The sequence below is a fragment of the Mercenaria mercenaria genome, chromosome 10, assembly GCF_021730395.1.
Source record: "Mercenaria mercenaria strain notata chromosome 10, MADL_Memer_1, whole genome shotgun sequence".
Lineage (NCBI taxonomy): Eukaryota > Metazoa > Mollusca > Bivalvia > Venerida > Veneridae > Mercenaria > Mercenaria mercenaria.
Genome location: NC_069370.1, coordinates 9,973,118 through 9,998,411, shown reverse-complemented (window position 1 = coordinate 9,998,411; position 25,294 = coordinate 9,973,118). Strand labels below are relative to the sequence as shown.

The following is a 25,294-nucleotide window of genomic DNA, read 5'->3' as shown; positions in this document are numbered from 1 at the left end:
ATTTTTATTTTAAATTATCGCCCTGAAAATTTCGATTTTGACAATTACTGCATATTGACTGTAAGTGTTTTACGCGTGATGTTTTATGGACCTTTGCGAATACACCGGATGGAGACAAGTTAAACACCCCAGGCTATGCTAATTACCACCAAAATACGTCTGTAATAAAAATCATCAACTGAGACATACAGTAGAGATGTTCTGCCATATATATCTTCTTAAAACAGATATTTATTTATTAAATTATTTATCGGCAAATTGATCATAGATGTACTTTTTTTACTTATTATACTTTTTTGCATAAAATTTTAGATGGGTGTAGAAAATTATAAAAGAAATTTAGGTGACGGTTAAGCAGTTTTTTTCAGAATAGTTTCGAACAGCTGGACAATACAACCTAAACTGAATTAAGCACATATATAAATTTTGGCAATTTCTAGTGTCATGTGTGTTTTTAAATGCCTAGATCCACTACTATATAAGTTCAACATTTCATTTGAGTCATCTTTGTGCACATTTACATTATACATACATTTGTTTAAAAAAAAACAACAACACATTTTATAATTGTCTAAAACACAAACTATCTTACATTTTACAATTAACCTAAAGTATCTATTTGCTATTAAAAATTATTGTATTACAATAAAACTTCACTTTTTCACAATATTCGCAGTAAGACCATAAAACATTCTACTCGATAAACCAATCTAAAACCCCCGTCTTATCTGCTGATTATCAGCGATTATGTAATAGTCGCTAATTGATCGGCAATTTTGCACAACAGGGGTCCCCGTGGACCATGAAGATTTGTGGAGTAGGAATTAATTTTTCTTTATGGAATGTAGAATAATAATATAGTTATAAAAATGTCTTTGTTTTCATAAAAGATTTCTGCCAATATCATGATAATGAAAAAGGTCATATACCGGTGAAAGTGATTATTGTATTTGATAAATATATACTTTTTTTTTTTTCAATTTGAATAATAAGTTTCGTAAAGTGTACATTTTTTCATCTTCTACTGAAATGTACGCACGGGTAAATAAATCAAATTATCGCCACAGTTAACATGACCATCATTCATTAATTTGTAATTTATACTTTTACGTTCACGCAGTGATCAGTGAACGTAAAGAAGCCATGGTTGTTTGTAATATTTTAGGCCCATACATAACAAAATTTTCGCGAAATGTTTCAATTATTGAACAGTTTATTGTAATATCGTCAAAAATTATACCGGCATACAGTTTGTAAAGCAATTACATAGAATTAATTCTAATTGCCTTTTTAATTTAATGCGGACATTTTAAGACCAATTTATTTCCAATTAAAGATGTGGCTTAAAGTTTGCCAATTCAAAAAAGTTTTACTTTTAATCATAATAAATAAATAAATAAATAAAATGCTCGAACAGATATGCATTGCCTTGTGCCGTCGTACCGTCAAGTAAATATTTGTGAAAAGCGTGCTCAAGATTGCGATTACTTCATTTTCAAATTAAAATGGAAGCAATTTGTCATAATTCAATTTTAAAATAAAAAATACCCAGATAATGTTCAGACAATGGAGAATACTTCACGAGGTTATAAAATAATGTCATTTTGATAGAAAAGGTTTTTATAGCCTTTTAAAACCTGACATAACCGATCTTTTCAAAATTTCTATATAGAAATACATAGAAACCATAGCCATCAACTTCAAACAAAAATGGAAGCAATAAGTTTTTGTATCACATCGATAAAAAATATATTGAAATAAAGGGCAAAAAATGAAGATTACTTCACGAGGTTATAAAATTTTGTTAAATAACGATAAAAATACTTTTTTAATGTTTGAAATATATTTTCCTATACAAATCTATAGTAAAACTGCTTATCGATAAACGTTATCGGGTCCGCGATCCGTGTATATTCAAGGGAGACTACTTTTGCCGAAACTACTGGTCAGTGTATTGGAATGTTGGCCATGTCTCGATTTTTCCCTATGACTAGTTATGAAAAAATTACAAAATAAGCTATATATAGGAACAACAAAGGGAAGTAATTCTAAAGAAGGGAACCTGCGCATAACACTCCGTCTCATGATGGTGTACAATTGTGCCAAGTTACATCAAAATCCCTCCATGCATGAAGAAGAAATGCTACGGGCAAAGTCATTCTTGTATCTGACCTTTGGCCTCTAAGTCTGACCTTGACCTTAGACCTAGGGACTTGGTTCTTGCGCACGACACTCCGTCTTGTGGTGGTGAACATTTGTGTCAAGTTACATCAAAATCGCCCCATGCATGAAGAAGAAATGCTCCGGACAAAATTTTCATTCTTGTATCCTTTGACCTCTGTGACTTGACCTTAGAACTAGGGACCTGGTTCTTGCGCATGACAATCCGTCTCATAATGGTGAACAAATGTGCCAAGTTATATCAAAATCCCTCCATGCATGAAGAAGATATTCTCCGGACAAAGTTATTCTTGAATTTGACCTTTCACCTCTAAGTGTGACCTTGACCTTAGACCTAGGGACCTGGTTCTTGCATATGACACTCCGTCTCATGATGGTGAACAATTGTGCCGAGTTTCAACAAAATCCCTCCATGCATGAAGAAGATATGCTCCGGACAAAGTCTGTGAAAGCCGATCGCACGCCCACCAGGGGCGTTCCCATAATATGTCCCGTTTTTCAAACGGGCGTATAAAAATTGGATATAACATGCATGTTGTACCACAGAAATGTGGTCTCGATTTTTCCCTACGGCCAGTAATAAATATGTTACAATATAATCTTTTTATAGTAACAACAAAGGGAAGTAATTCTAAAAACAAGGCTGCCTCATGGTGTTGAGCATATGTGCCAAGTTACATCAAAAATCCATCCATCATGAAGGAGAAACGCTGTGATTAAAGTAAAGTTTTAAATCTGACATTTGACCTAGTAAGTGTGACCTTGACTTTGGACAAAGGGACCTGGTTCTTGCGCATGACAATCTGTCTGGTGGTGAACATTTGTGCCAAGTTATATCAAAATCCCTCAATGCAAGAAGAAGAAATGCTCAAGACAAAATCATTCTTGTATCTGACCTTTGGCCTCTACGTGTGACCTTGACCTTAGACCTAGGAACCTGGTTCTTGCGCATGACACTCCACCTCATAGTGGTGACCATTTGCACCAAGTAATATTAAAATCCTGTTTAGGATTGTTGAGTTACAGACTGGACAGGGAAAAAAGCCCCTAAAAAGCCCCTTTGGCTTTTAACTTCAAAATGTGACCTTGAACTTGCAGCTAAGGGCCCGGGATTTGCATATGACACGTTCTCATCCAGGGGAATATTAACACAAACTGATAGTAAATAAATCCTGTTTTGTAAAACAAAGTTATAGACTGCACACAAGTGTGACCTTGACGTTTAAGCTAGGGTTCTGGGTGTTGCGCATAACACGCTGACTCATCATGGGTAGCATTTATGCCAAGTAATATTGCAATTTCTTGATCCATGACAAAGTTCTAGAATGAACAGGAAAAACACCTATTGACATTTGACCACCAATTGTGATCTTGACCTTTGAGCTAGGGTCCAGCTTTTCTGCATGACAAGTTGTCTCATCATGTGGAACATTTATGCCAAGTAATAATAAAATCCCTTCTTGGATGGCAGAGTTATGGACAGGAAGGAAAAAAGCCCTACTGACCTTTGACCCCAAATTGTGACCTTGACCTTTTAGTTTAGCCAGGGGTCCAGATTGATTTGCGCATGACACATCGTCTCATCATGGGGAACATTTGTGCCAAGTGATATTAAAATCCCTTATGGACCGGATACGAAACAGACCCTATTCATGCCATGTTAACATTTGACTGCCAAGTGTGACCTTGAGCTTTGAGCTAGGGGTCTGAAAGTTGTGCACGACACATCGTCTGATTATGAGGTACATTTGTGCCAAGTAATATTAAAATCCCTTTGTGGATAGCAGAGTTGTGAGCCGGACAGGAAACAAGAGGGCCATGATGGCTCTAGGACGCTCACAAGAGTAATACACCATATCTATGTTTGACATAGTGACCCATATACTGCGAAAAAAGAGTTAATATACGGGAGTGTACGGGATCCCGTATATTACCCATATACGGGAAGAAATACGGGAAAACTAAAATACGGGCGTGTACGGGGCTTGTATATTTAAAAGTCCGTATACTAATAAAATACGGATTTCCGTATACTATGAAATACGGAATTCTTAGTATACGATACCCCGTATATTATTGAAATACGGGAAATTCTAAAAAGGGTTATTCTGATCGTATACAACACCGTATATTCCCGTATATGTCTGGTGTACGGGAATACATAAATCCGTATATTACGAAAATACGGGACGTATATTTCCCGTATATGTTCCATATACAACCCCGTATATTTCCCGTATATTCTGGATATACGGGATATGTATCGTTTGTATTTTCGAAAATACAGGGATTAAATTTCCCGTGTATTCTTCGTATACAACTCCGTTATTTCCCGTATATGCCGGAAATACGGGATTTAAATAATTTGTATTTTTCGAAAATACGGCACGTATATGTCCCGTATATGCTTGGTGTACAACTCCGTATATTTCCCGTATAGCCAAAAATCGGGATTTAAATACTTTGTATATTTTAAAAATACGGGACTTATATTTCCCGTATATTCTTTGTATACAACTCCGTATATTTCCCGTATATTCGGGATATACGGGTATTGTATATTTTTGTATATTTTGAAAATACAGGGATTAAATTTCCCGTAAAATTCTTTGAAATAAAACCTCCGTATATTTCCCGTTATGCCGGAAATACGGGATTTAAAAAATTTTTGTCTATTTCGAAAATCGGGACGTATAGTCCGTATATGCTTGGTATACAATTCCGTATATTTCCCGTATATGCGGAATACGGGGTTTAAATAACTTATATATTTCAAAATACGGGATGCAATAAATATGTGTAGTAAAAATTAATTCCCCCGGCCATTTCAAAGGTCAAACGTTTTGCATGTTTTCGAACTTGTACGTGTATGTAGAATGAATGCCAATATTGAAAGAAAGAAATGTTTAATACTAATATGACATGAACTGAAAAAAGCATTCACGGACCAAAACAGGTAAAAATTTTAAAATTAAACATGAATGAATCCACCATTTCATCTAGCGCGTTCCCGATTTATTTTAACTTTTAAATCTAAATAGCCGATTGAGAAAAGAAAGGATTAATCAATTCATCCCTATTTATTTGTAGTGATAAATACATCCTTTTGATCATCGCCATTGTAAAAATCTAATGCAAGCATAAATTAACTTTTTTTTCTGTACATTTCCAACGCTTGTGCATACAATGCAAATATTTATAGAAAAAAAGAGGAACTAATCCATTTTTTATTTTGTACTGAAAAAGTAAAAAGACATGTAATGTACTTTACTTATGAAATCAATTCATATTTTTACAGACGAAAAATAATCGATATAATGTGTCTGCGCCCCAAAGATTCGAACAAACGCCTTTCATATGAAATATTTTACTTTTTCTGGGGCGCACGTGTTAGCTACCACGTGCGTATGTGGTAATTCACACGTGTGCGGGTGAAAAACTATCACTGCGCAAGTGACAGCACGTTTATACTACCATTGCCCATGTGATAACTAACACGTGCCCCACGTGTTAGCTGATCAATGAAAAAGCGTGAAGATCTGAAATTTTTTCTAAATGGATGTCTTTCATAAGGAAGTGTTATTTATCGTTAGCTGTAATTTACGAAGTAAGTGTTTCTTGTTTTGAAAAAAGGCTGATATCTCGATTAGTTTTCGTTGGTAATATTTCACGTTCGACGTGTCAGCTAAACAACTGCGAACGTGATAGCTATCACAAGCAACGTGTTAGCTAAGATAGTTATTACGTGCGCACGTGTTATCAACACATTCGCACGGGGTTCTAACATGTGCGAATGTGGTGCTAACCGTGTGCACGTGATAATAAAATTTTCCTATGTCCCCCTATTCACTGTAGTATACACTGTGGCATACAAATTTTATTTCTCGTGGATGTAGGGTCCTTTAGTTTTGACCTAAGCACATGGAATTTTCGTATATTTCCATAAATTCATTTTCAATGTCCAAACATAAATAGCGATACAAATATTACATATACATGTAAAATTTTCTTAGTTGATATTATACGCTTGTGCAGGTAGCTGGGCGGCAAAGCGTTTAAGCTGCCAATATCAGGGTAGGGGGTTTTCGAGTTTTGGCCATACCTTTTCCCCTAAATTTATTTGCAAACTTTCCACTTATTTGTCAAACGCACCGTGATATTTAATGGTCCATTTTTTAAAAAGTTATCGTATTCACCCGTTGTAAAAATATCAATTATTTAAAAAAATTCTAGACAAAAAGAAAGACACATTACCAGTCCAAGCGTACTAAAAAATAAATACTTTAAGAGAAAAATAAATTTATAAAGATAAAACAGGTAGCGATAACATCACATTACTTTACTTTAAAGAAATGAAACCGGGGTAACGTGGATGGCGTGACCATGATTGACTGTATAAAATACAAAATTGCTTAAAAATTAACGAAAACGCTCGAAAAATATTGGCAAGATTAAGATTGTCTTTTCATTAAATCAAATGATATAAGCATTTACACTGAATAACCCATCTCCACGAAAATAAACTACGTAAAATTTTTTCTGCCGAACAGTTTTACTGTAACTTTAAAATTGATAATAATTGTATGCATATTAACTAAATCAGATAGAAGCCCATGTACCCTAAGCCTGGTAACCCAGTCTGACAATTTCTAACTTTTTCTACCTGCAAATTGACAATATCAAAAACTCGATGAATCCCAAATTTAAACACAAATTAGCGAAAATTTAAAATTGGGATCTTTAATGCATAGATATTAGGTATCCAATCAGTTGAGAACACGTTTCGTCACGTTTCGCGCGTTCATATACCCCGGAGCGATAACATCGGCTCAAGTGACCGCACGCGATAATCTGTATTGCATATTTCAGAGGGAAAGGAAGTCACGAGTAAGTACTTATTTGATTTATATTTTAAATTTTTAAATAAACTGATTTGTTTTGTACAAACCAGACCATGAATTATATTCATTAATCGGAAACAGGGGTTGCTTTTTAAATTGCTTTAACAAATTCAGAAGCGTCAAAAAGGTCAGTTTAATTTTGTAATCTTAATATAAAAAAAAAATTTCCCAGAATAGCCGTTAAGTAGTTCATTCATTCATTCATTCGATTGATCATTTCTTCACAACTAATCATTTAACTATTATTTCATTCATTCTTTCATCCGATAGTCTACAAGGATTCAGTCACCAAATGTTGATGTTGCAAGTGTTTGAAAAAAAAAAATATCGTGCAAAAATCATTTGATGAAAACCATTGGGGTTAAACGAGATTAAAGTTGAAAGGACAAAACAACTCCAGATAGAAGTTTTATTTCGTAGAAGCTACGTAGCCGAGGCTAGCTTTAAGAATGAATAAGGCGGCACGCACGTTCATTCATTCGAAATTTAAAAATGGAATCTCGGAAAAGCATTAATAAAATTAATAATTACAATCTTTTATTTTAGAAAATGGGTATCGGTAATTTTGACAAAATAAACGCTTTTTTCTAGATGGCACTTTTGCAAAAAAAATACAACCTCTCTTGCCTCTGTCTAGAGAGAAAATGTTTTTCTCTGCGAAATATCAGTGTCAGTATGAAGAAATTAAACTATTACAGATTAATTTTATCTCTACAGACTTTTTAAGTCTATGTAAGCGGTTGTCATGCGTATATTTTTTTTTCAAAGTATTATATAAAAAAAGGTTGATAATAATAACAATTTTATATTATGTAGAAATTTGATTATTAATCTGAAAGTTATAAGAATTTTATAGTGACCTAAAATACATACATACTATAGATCTTTTGCATTACCAATTTTTAGTAACATCTTTAAACCGATAAAGCGGAGAAAAAAATAATCCAATTTGTCGATTTCCGTACAAGTGTTGTTGTTGTAACACGGGGGTGGGGGGGGGTGAATCGATAACAATTTGCTTGGTCATTATATTTTTTATCTGATGCAATTTCAGGCAAACGGTTTACTAACGATGTACTTGAATGAAGTTTAAATTAATATTAAAGTGAAATGCGGAAAAATCGAATATGTATATAATACTTTATTTATTGTCAAAATAAAAGTAATATTTAGTAATATGAATATGGTATCTAACATATTTAAAATCGTTACATATTTTACATCTAAAACAAACATTTACTTTCAGGACCATACATGTACAAACAATAAGTAATTGCTGAGCTTAGTCTGTTATTTTCAATCGATTTTCAACGGACCATTTTTACATTTTAACAAATTAAAGTTGACGATATTTCCGATTGACTGGTATTTTTTCAGTTCTCTGTTTTACGCCATTTTACAGCTGTAAATCTTTAAATATGACACAAACGTCTTTTTTTTCAGCAGGGCGCAAAATGATGTACTTAACAGGTTAAACCCTAAAACCATAAAATTTAAAGTACCTACACTTGTAGTAAGTGGGTTATCATATTTTATGACCAGCTTGAAACAACACTAACCGGATATTTCTTTTCCCCAGGCAATATTGTAATACACAATGAAATTTAAAGGGTGATTAAACATTTGACACAATTAAATTATCTTATTTTTAGTGTAACTGTATGCAAACTTGGGGTTAAAATAAATTTAAGAAATAACGCAATGTTTAAACAATACTAAAAAAAGGGACTGGCCCCCAGATCGTCCGACAAGAACAGAAAAAAATATATAATTGAGCCGTGCCATGAAAAACCAACATAGTCTTAGTTTTCGACCAGCATGGATCGAGACCAACCTGCGCATCCGCGCAGTCTGCTCAGGGTCCATGCTGGTTCGCTAACAGTTTTTCTAATTTCAATAGGCTTTGAAAGCGAACAGCATGGCTCCTGACCAACCGCACGGATGCCGCAGGCTGGTCCGATCCATGCTGGTCGCAAACCCACTATGTTGGTTTTCTCATGGCACGGCATTATATTTTTTTTGATATATGGATATTAATGGTGTATAAATTTTGCTACGTATACTGGGCAGACTATAATGTTGCGGAAACACATGAGAATTAGATGTTTTAACTAATTTTTACGATAAAATTGTATATTTAACGCGCATTAAACACTAAACCCTCCCTTGCGTTATAATTGGTAAAGACAGTGGAAAACTTCTTTATTGCCGCTGCGGTCAGGGTTCGTTTCCCGGCGCGACCACATGTCATTTTATTCGCATAATTTTCACATCATTTAATAGATATAATTATCAGTATCCATGAATTGCAAAGTCCATTTTTTATAACTTTTTAAAGCGTGCATTTTTTTTTTTATTCCAGGTTGACACAAGAGTTGTTTACTGGAATCAGAAAACGGGACGACTATTTATTTTCACGATAGAGAATACTTATGTGTGAAGTTTCTACTAGTTTGATCAACAATGCAGACCGACACAGCACCGGATGAGCCATTCGTTTCTCAGTGACATCGTAACAACAGATAAAAGCTTATACTTATGAGATCAGGAAAACTGAATATTTCCATGTGGTTCATCATTTATAACCTGCTTACATATCGTGTTCCAGTACAGAACCAACATGGTCTTTTTAAAGTACATCTTCGGACATTAGGAGGGGTGTACTGCTCTTTTTAGAAGACGGCAAATCGAAAAGCCTAAGCGGTAATCAGCATTCATGGGAATAACGAAAAAAGTACCCGACAATAGTAAAAGAAGTGATACTCAACTGATTTGTTGAGTCAACCGCGCAGAAATTTAAAAGTGCGAATTGCTAGTTTTTCAATCAGAAATGAACATATAATAATATAAAGAAATGCTTGATGTTATTGAAATTTCTCACATTTTTTAAATTTTGCTTATTTCTTTGGACAAGAAATGAAAAAGATTCATAACCGTTTGAAAACGATTTAAAAAGTATTTAAGTTGAATAAAATGTTTGTTTAATCTGACATGTCTCCAATTAATAACATATGATTTTTTCTCATACCCTGTCTTTGTCTTGCTTTTTTCTAACATACCGTATTCTGCTGTAGGTATCACCGACATTCATTTTGTCATCTTTTAGTGTGTGCCCATATACAAAAACAGTTTACATAAAAGAAAAATACGGGATTTGTAACTATACATGCATATACGGGAAAAGTCTGGTAAAGGGATCTTTTAGAAATACTGGTCCGTGAATTCCCCGAATACGAAAACCAAATCAGTCTAAATGTGACATAAATATGGAACTGTATAAATCTGCATATCTTGCATAAACGGGGAAAAACCTGGCCCGTATATCAAAAGACAGGTTCGTATATCCCCTTATATCAGATGCAAATACATTCCGTATATGACACAAGTACGGGATCCGTAATTGCGTATACCCTGCATATACGGGACTAGTCCGTAGCCCGTATAATAAAAAATACAGTTTCGTATTTTCCCCGTATATAACACAAGTACGGGATCCGTATATTGCGTATACCATGCATATACGGGACTAGTCCGTAGCACGTATATCAAAAAGTACAGTTTCGTATATGCCCCGTATATGACAAAAGTACGGGATCCGTATACGGAAAAAATCCGAAGCCCGTATATTAGAAAATACAAGTCCGTATATGCCCCGTATATTAGATGCAATCACAGTCCGTATATGACAAAAATACGGGATCCGTATACTACGTATATCATGCGTATACGGAAAAAATCCGAAGCCCGTATATTAGAAAATACAAGTCCGTATATGCCCCGTATATTAGATGCAATCATAGTCCGTATATGACAAAAATACGGGATCCGTATACTACGTATATTCGGAATATACAGGCTCGTATACGTGTTCCGTATATTCTAAAATACGGAAAGTATACGGGAAAAAAAGTCTCAAGACCCTTCGAATACATGAAAATGAAACTTATGTTAAAGCAGGACACGAATAAACACCATTTCTAGGGATTTTTTAGGAAAGTTCGTATATTGCATATATACGGGAAATATACATTTATGTATATTCGGCGTATACGGGATCCCGTATATGCATGACAAGTATACGGACTTCCCGTATACTAGATGTTCCGAATACGGGATCGTATATTAGGTCCGTATATTTGTATTATACATCCCGTATACGCCCGTATTTTCGAAATATACGGGACCGTACACTCCCGTATATTGACCATTTTTCCGCCAGATTTGGACACCATATGACCCAGTTTCCAACTTTTCGTAGTTTTTAAGGAGATAAACATTCCGACCAAGTTTCATTATGATTGGAGCAAAAATGTGGCCTCTAGTGGTTTTTTCTTGGATTTGGCCTAATAACCTAGTTTTTACCCAACCAGACCTAATCTTTTACCTGTCCGAAATTTTATGGAGACAAATATTTTGACCAATATTCACTAAGATTGGATTAAAAATGTGACCTGAGTGTAAACAAGCATTTTCTTTCATCTGACCTTTTGATCTAGCTTTTGACCCCAAATGACCCAAAATAAAAGTCGTCGATGATTTCATAAAAGCAAACATTCTGACAAAGTTTTGTGAAGACTTGAGCAAAAAAGTGGCTTCTAGAGTATAAACAAGCTTATCCTTTGGTTTTAGTACTGCCAATTTCAGAAAAGCTCGCCGAATGGGCGTTTACATCAAACGTATGTAGTAAATGACGTAGCTGTCACTCTAGTTATCAGTGAGAGGATCACGCGTGTAGTTTGCTCCGCCCAAAAGTGTATTTCTATCGATCGCAGTGGTTTAAAATGTACAAAAAACGATGTAAAGGGTTAGGTACAAAAGTAAAATATTGCGGGAATTTATTTCAAGATAATCCTGCATAATGCGTACATACTTGTGCATGACACGTCCGCAGCATATACACATAAAATTATTTAGATTAAAGATTTGAACTGTCTGAGGATTGACACTGATGGACTCTAAACGAAATACAACAAAACTTATTATTTCTTAGTTCGATTCTTTCAAACCAAATCATTCGGAGAAGTAACAACAAACACTGTGATGTATTGAGTAGGTACAGTCTCGTATTGTGTATTATACTTTAACAATATTTCTTTACAATTATACCTGTAGCAGTGTCACTATATCGTTAAAAAACAAAGTTTTGTGTAAAAAGTTTTCTGTCTGTTAAAAACTAGATCTATGTCTCTTTCAATCTAATCATGTGTCAACATTTTCAATGTTCATTCCAAATGTATTACATAATGATAAGCACAGCTCAAGTATCGAAATTGTAGAATGACAACTCTCCTTATATAGTCCAACATAAACAATTCATCATTTGTTTTCCTAGTTCTTTCACTTCAATCATTTGTAAATTTAATGACTATTAATAAACTTTGATTAGTAGCAGTTGACATCTTTACAATCGACACCATTTACTTTCAAATACAGGTTGCAATATAGCCCCAAGGTAATTTTATGACGGATATCTTTCAACACCCCTGGGGTTATCAAGGATACATACAATACTCCAACACCACTCATTGAGTACACTCAAATAAATTGCCTAACGGCCACGTCTTTACTCAGGAAAGTTTCTATTTGTATTCATAAAGGTGAGTGACAGTCGAGCCAACTCTCAAGAGTGAGTGACTGTTGAGGGAGGTCCTGTGGACCCTTGAGTGTTTCTCAAGGTCTCATAATGTTAGTTTAGATGATAAATTTTCAATATCTAATTAATTTGAACGTAAGATAACAGTGTCATGTTAAAGCGGAAGTTCATATTTGTGCAAGGTATTTTGGAAAAATATAATATGTTCTTTTTTAATACATGCTGTTGAGAACGATGAAAACACAAAAAGGCCCAGCAAATCAAAAGACTGTTTGAATATACAATTACGAAACCTAGCCTAACGGGGCTCATCAGTCACTCCCAGAAACACACGACGTAGTAATAAAAATTTACATTTCACAAGCTTAGATATCCGTTAATTTATATTGAAATATATACACTCCGTCAAATTAAATGTCACGAAGAACCTATCATTATTAAATCTCATTGTTTAAATGACAACGGAAACATTTACTTATACAAAAAAATATGAGCCGCGACATGAGAAAACCAACATAGTGCGTCTGTAGTCTGGTCAGGATCTATGCTGTTCGCTTTCAACGCCAATTGCAATTAGAGTAACTATTAGCGAACAGTAAGAATCATGAGCAGAGTGCACCGATGCGCAGGTTGATCTGGATTCATGCTGGTCGCAAACGCACTATTTTGGTTTTCTCATGGTGCGGCTCAATTATGTTTTAACTAATACGTATTTCCTTTCCAACATGGTAAAAAGCTACATAATGATGAGATATAATCCGATTGTCGGTAAAATACAATGTGATGAGGTCACTACTAGTATAATTATGCGTCTATCTGGGTCTGGTGTCTAAATGCTACATGTATTTCGATTTTTCAAAGTTCGACGCCCAGAATTGTCGAAGTTGGACAAGATATGATAGGAAAACTATAGTTATGATTTTAAACTTTCAAAAGGTCATGTGACTATATTGTCAAATGGTACGGTCGTTAAATTCTAGTATTTGTGACAGGCAATTTAACGGTGAATAAAGTCTATGCAAGATCGCCTTTTACAATTCAAATTCTACTATCACAGTTTTAAATGAAATTAAAGATAAAATACTTTTACCGATATTTTCTCTCAAACGAGTCCACTTTTGAGACACGTAAGTTCTGTATATATACGCGTGATGTGTAAAATATTAAAACAAAGGATTGTCATCGATTGAAATTTCGTTGGAAAAGTTATCCATATCAAAAATTATAAATTTTTCATAGAAATCCGTCAAATTATTACTGCATACAGAAACCATGTAGTATATGTGATGTCATGAACATTTTAGTCAAACGGAAAAAATAGATGTAAAAATAAGCTGTTAGTCTAACTCGTCGCCCTAAGTCAATGCTGACTTCTGCTTTATTGCAATAATGTGCACGTGTGATTTCTAAACTAGGAATTGTAGTATCCATCCATCATGTGACTATCCCCGTAGTCAAGTGGTTAGTCGCTAACTTGAAATCACTGTAATCTCTGATTTGGTCAATTGGGTGGGTGGGGAGGGCACGGGTTCGAGCCTTGCTACCGATCACATCTCTTTATCTGAGAAATTTGGACGTTTCTTGCAGAGGTTCTTCCCATGTACCACGGCTATATTTCAGTTAATTCGAGCCAATATTTGGTAGAATCTCAAACTCACAGAACTGTTTATTGCCTTTATAGCTTGAGTAACGTATTTAAACAGGGAGTTTATGTTTAAATTAAATATTTTACATTTTTGACATGAAAAGTGATGCCAATCGGGCTATGATTTACTATTGTAAACTTAGATCTCTGACCAAGTGGTAAAAACACAAGTGTAATTTTACATGTATAAACTTTATGCGCTGACTTAATTTGCATTTGTAGTGAGGCTATAATGGATTAATGATTTTTATCATCGCTGACAGAAAAATTAAGTACTTTTAGATAATGCGACACTAATCCGGACAGTTTTACGTAATTGTAATCAGTCACAGATTGTAAAAAATGTTTGATTTGAAACTAATTCTGAGATACGACTTAAACTGTAATATCATCAAGTTTTAAAACCATAAATACATTGTATGACTGGCAATTTATGTGTTGTTAAGACAAATTAATGGGAAAAACCCACATAACTTGACTCGCGACTTGGGCGGAGTTAATGTAAATGACGGTTACAAAATTAGCCACTCACGATAAGAAAATCGATATCAGTCAGTGACTACAAGGGTATGATGCAAACACTGAAACGGCGAGCTATTCTGAAATTGGCAGTAAGTGATCTAGTTTTTGACCCTACATGACCCAAAGTCGAAATCATACAACACTTTATAATACCAAACATTCTGACGAAGTTTTATGAAGACTGAATAAAAAATGTGGCCCCTGGAGTGTTAACAAGATTTTCCTTTGATCTTACCTATTGCCCTAGTTTTTTATCAAACATGATCCAAATTCAAACTTGGCCTAAGGAATATCAAGATAAACATTTGGACCAAGTTTCATGAAGATATGGCGATAAATATGGCCTCTTAGAGTATTAACAACTTTTTCCTTTGATTTGAACGGGTGACCTAGTTTTTGAATCCACATGACCCAGATTCAAAGTTGGCCTAGAGGTCATCAAGATAAACATTCTGACCAAGTTTCATGAAGACAGGATCATAAATGTGGCCCCTAGTGTCAACAAGCATTTCCTTTAATTTGACAGGGTGACCTAGTTTTTGACCCCATTTGACTCAGATTCAAACTTGATCTAGAAATCATCAAGACAAACATTCTGACCAATTCTCATGAGTTTCAAAGTTAAAATATGGTCTCTAGTATGTTAACAAGATTTTCGTTTGATCTGGCCTAGTGGCCTAGTTTCTGACCCAACATGATTAAGATTCAAACTTGGCCTAAAGATCATCAAGATAAACATTCTCACCAAGTTTCACGACGATAGGGTCAAAAATGTGGCCTCTAGAGTGTTAACAAGCTTTTCCCTTAATTTGACTGGGTGACCTAGTTTTTGATCCCACATGACCCAGATTCGAACTTGATATAGAGGTCATCAAGACAAACATTCTGACTAATTCTCATGAGTTTCAAACTTATAATGTGGTATCTAGAGTGTTAACAAAATTTTCCTTTGATCTAGCCTAATGACCTAGTTTTTGACCTGACATGGCCCAGATTCAAAATCAGCCTAGAAATTATCAAGATAAACATTCTGACCAAGTTTCATGAAGATAGGTTCTTAAATGTGGACTCTAGAGTGTTGACAAGCTTTTCCTTTTATTTGACCAGGTGACCTAGTTTTTGACCCAACATAACCCAGATTCGAACATGGCCTAAAGATCATCAAGATAAACATTCTGACCAAGTTTCAAGAAGATAGGATAATAAATGTGGTCTCTAGAGTGTTTACAAGCTTTTTCTTTGATTTGATCTGGTGACCTAGTTTTTGAACCCAGATAACCCAATATCAAACTCGTCCAAGATTTTATTGAGGATAACATTCTGACTATGTTTCGTTAAGATTGAGTCAAAATTGTGACCTCTAGAGTGTTAACAGTCAAATTGTTGACGACGACGACGGACGACTGACGACGACGGACGACGGACACAGGGCGGTCACAAAAGCTCACCTTGAGCACTTCGTGCTCTGGTGAGCTAAAAGGCCTGTTGACCTTTGACCTCCAATTGTGACCTTGACATCGTTTCATCATGGAGAACAGTTGTGCCAAGTAATATTGAAAATCCATCATTGATGACTGAGTTATGGACCGGACACAAAATTGCGGATGGACGTTCCATCATTTCAGGTTTCTGGGGTATTTCTTTTGTTATTTTCTTTTGTTTGCTTATAGGCTCCTAGCCCCGAAACACATTGTTCACTGAATGAACCTATTGTTTTCTCTTGTTCTCTGTATGGTTAGAAAGCTTTTAAACCCTGAATGTTTTCTCGGACGGAATGGCAACCAGAGTTCTGTGTGGAATTCAATTCTTTGAACAATTTTGGAAGAGGACGACCCAAGGAACATCCAGGCCAAGTTTCAATAACTTCCACCAAATGGTTTCAGAGATGTTGTTTAAAGGAAAGTGTGGACAGATGGACGGACGCCAGACGATGAGCGATCACTTTGTGCTCAGGTGAGCTAAAAATCTACATACCTTTTCATTATAATAGGTCGAACTGCACACTATTTAAACTTTTGACAGCGTGTGTGGCAAGGATACTGATCAACCCTGAAATTGAATTATAGATATAATCATATCAGATATACAATTTCTAAAAAAAAAATATATTAGAATATTCCCGAAAGCATAGAACGTAACCAAGTAAAATAATAGTCTCTTTTTCCTGGTTTTATTAATGAAATGTATAAAACCTCTAACGCTCTCTAGCACCTGCAGGCGTACGCAGAATTCTGTGACACAGATATTGAAAGAACTCCGTGATTTCAAATGACCAGAAAATATAACAACACTGAAAGGTCTACACTGAGGAGCTTTTTAGAGAATTTGAATAAATGTTAAGAGGAAAAAGTATTAATGTTTTGTGCATTATGTGGTTATGATTTAAATGTTATCCAAACTTTTGGTCATCTGAGTACTGGTACACATCTTTTTTGACTTAGTCTATAAAATTTTGTTGTGAAATATAATTTGATAGCATAGTATTAATTTTACATTCTTTCATAAAACAAAGCTCATCAGAATAACAGCAATGACAATATCTCATATTATCTAAAATTTCAACTATCCGAGTGCTAAGGCGCACCAAATCGATTTCTTGGTCATCGGAATTTTCCAAACGAGCAAGCGAAAAAAAAAAATTTTTTATTTCACCTATTTTTGGAGCGGGCGAAGAAGAAAAAAACTTGTTGTAAGAATCAACAAGCACTGCCAAAACATATAAAAAATGCTTGAAAGAACCAAAGATCCTTAAATATTGATGGTTAAATATTGACGGTTAATAAACAGCATCAAAAATACATGACAGCCGTTCAACACCTGACCTTAATATATCTTTATGTTTACCAGAAAGCGCTGCATTGTAATATTTACAAAAGTTGAGAGATGTAAACAAGCTGAAAGGACAGCAGGCGGATACAAGAAAATCTGGCAATTTAACCATATTTCTAGTGTATAGAACTAATATGTTGGCTAAGTTTGTATCCTAGGCAAACCAGTGCCCTAGCCACATAATCAAAGGGGTTCTCCTGGGATTTTATCTCACACTATAAGAATAAGGAAGTTGTTACTCTAATGTAGTGTATAACATTATATATGCAAAACACTGCAATCACCTCACCAGTACATTAGGTACCCATGATCTATATCTTATAGTGTCTGTCAACTTTAAATGCAATTTTGCAAGATGCCAGGAAATCCATCATCTTCACTTGTAAATTCAATGACTAATATTGCAGTTTAACTTTGACAGATAAGGAAAGACATACTTTTGATGCTGCAGGTCATAACAATAAATGCATTACCATGCTCAGTTTCTATTAGATAGATATAGCCTTCAGTGCATGTTTTCTTGGATTGAGAGTTTCAAATTCTTTAGGATTCTTTTGTCCTAATTAAGTTCCATGTGCGTACCCCTTCTCCGCCGAAAGATTTTGTTCATTTTACATAGCTGATAGAAGTAATATACCATTCCTTAAAATCAAAGTTATGTCAACAATATTTTATTTCTTACAAGTTATGAGGATAAACAGCAGGACAAACATGAAATATCTTATACCTCTGGCTCTATATAACTTCTGGAATAGACAAATGTGCGGATGTCAGAGGCTTGAACCCTAAATAAACTCTAAAGCATGTTTCTTACCAATGTCACATTGTATTACACAAACACATGTATGTAGTTCCATTGCCCTTGCTATATTTGTCATAAAAATGCACAAACAGACAACAGACTTCAATTTTTAACTCGACTATTCAAAGGATAATCTAGCTATTCAACTCACCCTGGCATCGGCGTCATACGAAAGACCGGTAGTGACTTCACACTTCAAACTTCACACTTCATACTTCACACTTCAGACTTCAGACTTCACACTTCACACTTCACACTTCAATCTTCAGACTTCACACTTCATACTTCACACTTCAGACTTCAAACTTCGTACTTCACACTTCAAAGTTCAGACTTCAAACTTCAGACTTCACACTTCAGACTTCGAACTTCATACTTCACATTTCATACTTCACACTTCAAACTTCAAACTTCAAACTTCAGACTTCACACTTCATACTTCAATCTTCAGACTTCACACTTCGCACTTCGTAGATTAAACATCACGTGACTGACGTCATCTGCTTATTTTGTATCGCCATAGATATGTACAGTTCAATTACTAGGTCATACGTGTTTACACGTTTTCAAACTAAAATTTCTCTACTTACAAAATGACCTTTCTACTTTTTGATTATGTTTTGTTTTAGCTTGAGCTCACGTTTTCCTTATATAAGACACACTAAAATATGGAACCCTGAATTTAGCTTACAAAACGCAATATTTATGTTTACAAACATAATGTTTACAAAAACGAACTGTATGCCATTTCTTATTTGAGTTTTAAGTGTTATTGATTGTGTACATTTTGAATGTTCTAGGAAAATAAACGATTTTTCGAGTTTAGATTATATCACTTGTTGATATTCGAAAAATAAGGGGAAATTCACTGTCTGTCGTCCGTCCGTTCAATATTTTCTTGAGAAAAACTATTGGGATAATTTTTTTAAACAATCTCACGGGAATGATACGCACATACAAATTGCTAAAACAATTTCATTCAATGTAGAAATGTGGTTGCAATAGTAAACGAAAGGAAAGTATGTATAAAAATCTTCATGTGTAAAACAGAAAGGCATAGAAATTAGATATATGGTGTGTGGCATTACCTAGCGGTCTTCTAGTATTAAAGGTATTCAAATTATGCCACTGGATTCAAAATTATCCCATCCGAGGGACAGTACTTTTAAACGGACTTATAAAGGAAAACCTTTTTAATATCTTCTTCTCGTACAGTATATTTATACTCTACGATATACATTCAAATTACGCCCCTGGTTTCAGAAGTAACTCAGCCATAATCATTATTCTACTTCATTATGTTAAATCTCGGTAAACCCAGGTTGTTTTAGAAATATAAAAAACGCCCGAAAAAGACTCCACACTTCAAACTCCAGACTTCACACTTCATACTTCCCACTTCAAACTTCAGACTTCACACTTCAGACTTCACCCTTCAAACTTCACACTTCAAACTTCACATTTCACACTTCAGACTTCCCTATTATTTGTATGTGTATTAAGAATTATATATATGAAGTGTGAAGTGTGAAGTTTGAACTGTGAAGTATGAAGTTCGAAGTCACCACCGGTCTTTCGTAGCGTCAAATCTTGGTGAAAGTTTTGCAAGCAAGTACATATCGAGGGCTGAGCGCGAAACTATTGTATCTTGTTCTTTATTTATATTATTTATATACAGTTATAATAGTTTCGCGCTCAGCCCACGATATGGCTATTATTTAAAGGCATATAGCTTTGAAACTTATTTTGTTCTTTTTCTAGGTCATTTACCAACCTCACTGGGTCAAGTCCCATAACTCTGACATGTATTTTGGGCAAATTATGCCCCCTTTTGGACTTAAAAATATTCAAGTTAAAGTTTACATGCAAGTTACTATCTCCAAAACTAATGCAGATACTGGATTGAAACTCAATAGACATTTATAAATATTTTAACATAAGGATAATATTCCTGATTCTGGGGCAACGATTTGAATAGTCGAACACTGGCTGTCTTACGGACAGCTCTTGCTATCATATGTTTTACCCATTTTTGGTCTCAAGGTATTTTAAAGGTTTGCACATCATAGATTCACGGAATGTGTACGAAAAGTATTAAAATTGCGGAAGATGAAATTCACTCGAATCCGATATGATTTTGATGGGCAATCTGATCAACATTAACCATGTGAGGTATGTGTGTTCGGGTTTAACGTCACATGGCATACTACCCCACCTAATCACATTATACTGACACCGGGCTGACCAGTCCTAGCAGTATCCTCTTAATGCTGAGCGCCAAGCAAGGAAGCTACTAGTACCATTTTTACGTCTTTGGTATGACGCGGCCGGGAATCGAACCCACGAACTCCCACACTTGAAGCGGACGCTCTACCACTAGGCTACCGAGGCGGTTTTAACCATGTGAGGATATTCAGAAACTGTATTTGATACGAGTCTTTTTTACGATTAACAGATCTAATGGGAAAATGTGCAATCACAACAAACTGATGATAGAATCATTATAACAATAGCTACCTGAAACAATTCTTTCGTTCATTTCGCATGAACACCGAAAGAAAAATTCATTTCTTATATATACATTATATTTACTTTTCATTTGTAAACAAGATTATATAAGAACTGCACACATCTTTTCTTTATTTAACATTAAAATCAGCTTCCCGGCCATTCTGTTCAACAGACGGAACAACTGTTACGTCATCTAAGAAACGTTCTCCCTGACTATACGCGGATGTCGTCAAAACAGCGTCTCGTTATTACTAAGTAGTGTTGACGTTACGTTTGCGCCTTTGCTGTTCATACAAAATGAACGTCATAGTTTTCAATGGAAAATAATAAGGAATGTAAATAATTATACAGAATTAAATATCAATGATGTTACACTGTATGTGTAGTCCGAACTGAATTATACCACTTGTACATTATTTAACTGCTATTCAATTATTGCTGATATGTATATGTATTTTAAGGATCGCAGCAAAACTTTTGTTCTTAATTATCAGTTTATCACCAATTATTACGTTCACCTTGAGAAGAAAATAACTCGCGAAAACTCTTCTTATTAAATGACCTTTCCCAGATTTATTTACACAATCTAACTTTCATTTCGGCCGTCAATTTTGCATACTGTTGCAATTGTTGAAACAAAAACTGAGGCTGAAACAGTTTTTCTTGGTGTTTTAATGAACAATTATGATTAAAAGTATTAAATTTTGCGAATCCCTGTCGTTACACAGTGAAAAAAGGCCTGCTTTGAAATTCTGAAATCAGTTTGCAAAAATTGAGGTGAGCGGAAGCTGATTTTCAAACAAAATTTTTTTTGATTCTGAAAAAAAAAATGGAGCGGGAAATCAATTTGGTGGTAATAAAACTAATTATAAGTACACCATAAACTAAAAAAACTGTAAATATCACTCAAACTTAAATATGAGAAGTAAAAATATACAGCAGCATCAGTTTTTCATTCATTTTTCCGCATTATTTTGAATACAATTTTTTAATTTTTTCAATAAAGGTAAAAACACTTGAGAAAAATGACTTTATTTGGTGGCAAAATGTGTTTGCTATTGCTTTTGAACATTAGGATTAAAAATTATTCAAATTTCCATATAATCATGACTAAAATGTGATGAATAGTGCTTTTTCATACTTTTGGCGGCCAACTTGACGCCATCTTAGATTTCCACAAACCTACCATGATGCGGCAACTCCATTCAATTTTTCTGACACTTCAGACATTTATGTAAACATCAATATAAGAATTAGCCAGTATACTTTTTTGCATACGAAAGGTCCCTAGGGACTGGACTAATTGTCTTTTTGGAGGTAAAAAATGCCAATTAATTGTTGAAATTAATAAGTCAGTTGAATATTTACCTGTTGCCCACTCAAGAGGTAGTAAAAAAACAACGACAGTTAGCCAGTTAAACATGTCATGTACTGTGGCTCCAGCAAATGTACGTCTGAACTCAAACCAGTCATTTGACTGTGCCAAGGAGACACTCGTACCAACAACTGCTCCCATAATCATTGGAATAGCAGGCTCCACATTTATGACTAAAACATGAAACAAATTAAGCATTAATATATAACACATTAGTCGGAGAAAAGATAAACTTAACATACTGTACTATCACCTGTGTTTTATCAGGTATTGGATGTGCAATGACAATGGCAATTTTCACGATATTTCATGTTCAAATTAGGCAGCATTCTTTGGGTCTAAATATAGCTCAAAGCACAAACAATTTTTCATAAAGCCCTTAAGGAGGTAGGTTACCTTAAACTTTGTATGTGGGCATGCCTTACCGGAAACTAACGTGACGATTTGCGACGACGTTTACGACAAACAAAATGTGTTTGTTTATCCATTCGTCTGGAAAAAAAAATCATGAACCTGTCTCCGATCAGATGCTTAATGGTTTGTTAATGCAGAAATAGTGAATAAATTGCCGCAGAAACGCTTCATAACATTATTGCCTTGAAATGACGTCATTGATGTCATGACGTTATGTGTCAGTTATCGTGCAAAATCAATAGTTTTTATTTTGAAAGTATGTATTTCTGTGCATTTTCTTAATTTGAAGTATTTTCAAACAGCCGTTATTTGTTGAAATATCTTTTATGAGTCTTTCGCTCTTGGATTAAATTGATGTTACCATTAAAACGAAGCCCGTGTTCTATATATCTAACTGTAAAATTCAAAAGCGTTAACTCTGGTCTATTTAAGGTTCGCAGCTTTGGTTTTTTATTTGCATTTCAACAATATCCATGAAAATAATAGCAGCATGCAGAACGATATTTCCATTAAAAATATCAGAAGAGGGGTACTGCTGTAAATGTATTAAGCTGTGAAATTTGTTTAAATAAATGCAAATAACACGAAAATATCACTTACGTTAGAAATAAGATGTTTTAAAGCTATATCAACTAGAAAGATAATCTTATTTTTTTAAAGACAATACTATAAAAAGCAAGATATAAGCTATTTTAAACATCTCTGTTGCCGTGGTTACTTTAAACTTTAAGAAAAATAGGGTACCATGTAAAGTGCTTGGTATTTTGCTAATAGTATAACCCAAATCTTCTATGTTGGTCATTAACAGAATGATACTGAAGCCATCGAAAAACCCATTTTCATACATAGTTGTTTAAAAATGGGACAAAAATGCGTTGCCATGGAAACAGGAGCCCCGCGATATATACATTTTAATCTTATATTAGAAGGCTAACGCTCGTACTAGTAAAAATATCAATTATGCAGACTTCTACGGATAACAATTAAACCAAAATACACTGAAAAGTGTTAAATATCCATATTTTCCTTCTTCTTTCAATATAAAATACCTTTAAAGGGTCATGTACTTTAAACCTGGATAAAAAATGTACTTGAAGGGACAGAGATAAACAAAATTGAGATCATTAAATTACACGAAATATAAAAAAATGCTGCAGTTCAACTAATTTGAATTTACCCAGGTAACAAAATAACCTACCTCCTTAAATACCAAAACTGCATACATAAATTACTTAGTTTGCCAACTGTCATCATGGGTCCAATACCTTTAGAACTTTATTATTATTTAATGTACAGACCCTGAATAGAATATAAATTATGTTTAATTGTAAGAAAGTCTCTTCTGGACTTTTTTGAAAAAACAACAACAAAATTTTGTAATAAACTTTTATATTCATCTCAGCTGTCTTATCATTAAGAATTCAATATTTCGTTAACCCTTACTTCCAGATGCAACCATGGTAACGATGACCGAGGTTGAAGTGCTTGAACTTTGCACTAGGACTGTAAACAGAATCCCAATCATGAGGCCTGCGATTGGGTTATCCAGGATCTCACTGTTGTTAAATATTCCACCTGCAAATTGAAGACAAATTAACTCCACTGTATAGATAATGAAAACTATAAAGATTAATATAATAAATGTTAATTAACAGTGTAAGAAGTTTGCATATTTAGTTAAATAATAACCACGACAAGAAAACTAGACATAACACTGAACTCTAAAATTAGGTCAGTAGGTCAAGGTCACAGTCAAGTGATCTCTAATCGCTTGGGGTCATCAGGTATATGATCTGATAACTTTTGAAGTATTTTTCCTATATAACTCCTATAACAAGTGACGCCCAGGACGGGCCTGTTTTCACCGTAGGGGCATAATTTGAACATACTTGTTAGCGATCCACTAGGCAATGCTCGTACCAAATATCAAAGGCGTAGGTCTAAAACTTTCAGACAAGAAGATCTTTATTTTTTCCCCTATATAAGTCTATGTTAAACTTGGTACCCCCAGGGCACGGCCTCTTTTCACCCCAGGGACATAATTTGAACAAGTTTGGTAGAGAAATACTACGAAAGGCAACATACAAAATATCAAAAGCCTAGGCCTTGCAGTTTCAGAGAAGAAGATTTTTAAAGTTTTTTTCCTATGTAAGTATATGCAAAACTTGAGACCCCCGGGGCAGGGCCTCTTTTCACCCTAGGGGCATAATTAAACAATTTTGGTAAAGGACCACAAGGCAATGCAAAATACCAAATATCAAAAGCAAAGGTCTTGCAGTTTCAGACAAGACGATTTTTAAAGTGTTTTCCTATACAAGTCTATGTAAAACTTGAGACGCCCCCAACCCAACCCCGCACGGGGCAGGACCTCTTTTCAGCCCAGGGTTATAATTTGAACAATTTTGGTAGAGGACCGCAAGGTAATGTTTCATACAAAATATCAAAGGCCTAGGTCTTGTTTTAGACAAGAAGAGTTTTTAAGTTTTTTCCTATACAAGTCTATGTAAAACTTGTGACCCCC

The 25,294-nt window shown here is 34.6% G+C and overlaps 2 protein-coding genes across 4 annotated transcripts in view; one reads left to right on the top strand and one right to left on the bottom strand.

Moving 5' to 3' along the window:
• Positions 1-25,294, top strand: part of LOC123559779 (uncharacterized) — a 309,468-nt gene that overhangs the window by 165,767 nt on the left and 118,407 nt on the right. The window lies entirely within an intron of this gene.
• The window catches only part of LOC123536775 (sodium-dependent phosphate transport protein 2B-like), a 100,712-nt gene that overhangs the window by 17,371 nt on the left and 58,047 nt on the right, over positions 1-25,294 (bottom strand). For all 3 annotated transcript variants that reach the window (XM_053552257.1, XM_053552259.1, XM_053552258.1), the window contains exons 7-9: positions 24,217-24,348; positions 22,353-22,532; positions 16,817-16,891 (exon numbers count right to left, since the gene is read on the bottom strand). In XM_053552257.1, coding sequence (XP_053408232.1) covers positions 16,824-16,891; positions 22,353-22,532; positions 24,217-24,348 — 380 coding nt within the window. In that variant the 3' untranslated portion in view covers positions 16,817-16,823. The remainder of the gene's footprint in view (positions 1-16,816; positions 16,892-22,352; positions 22,533-24,216; positions 24,349-25,294) is intronic.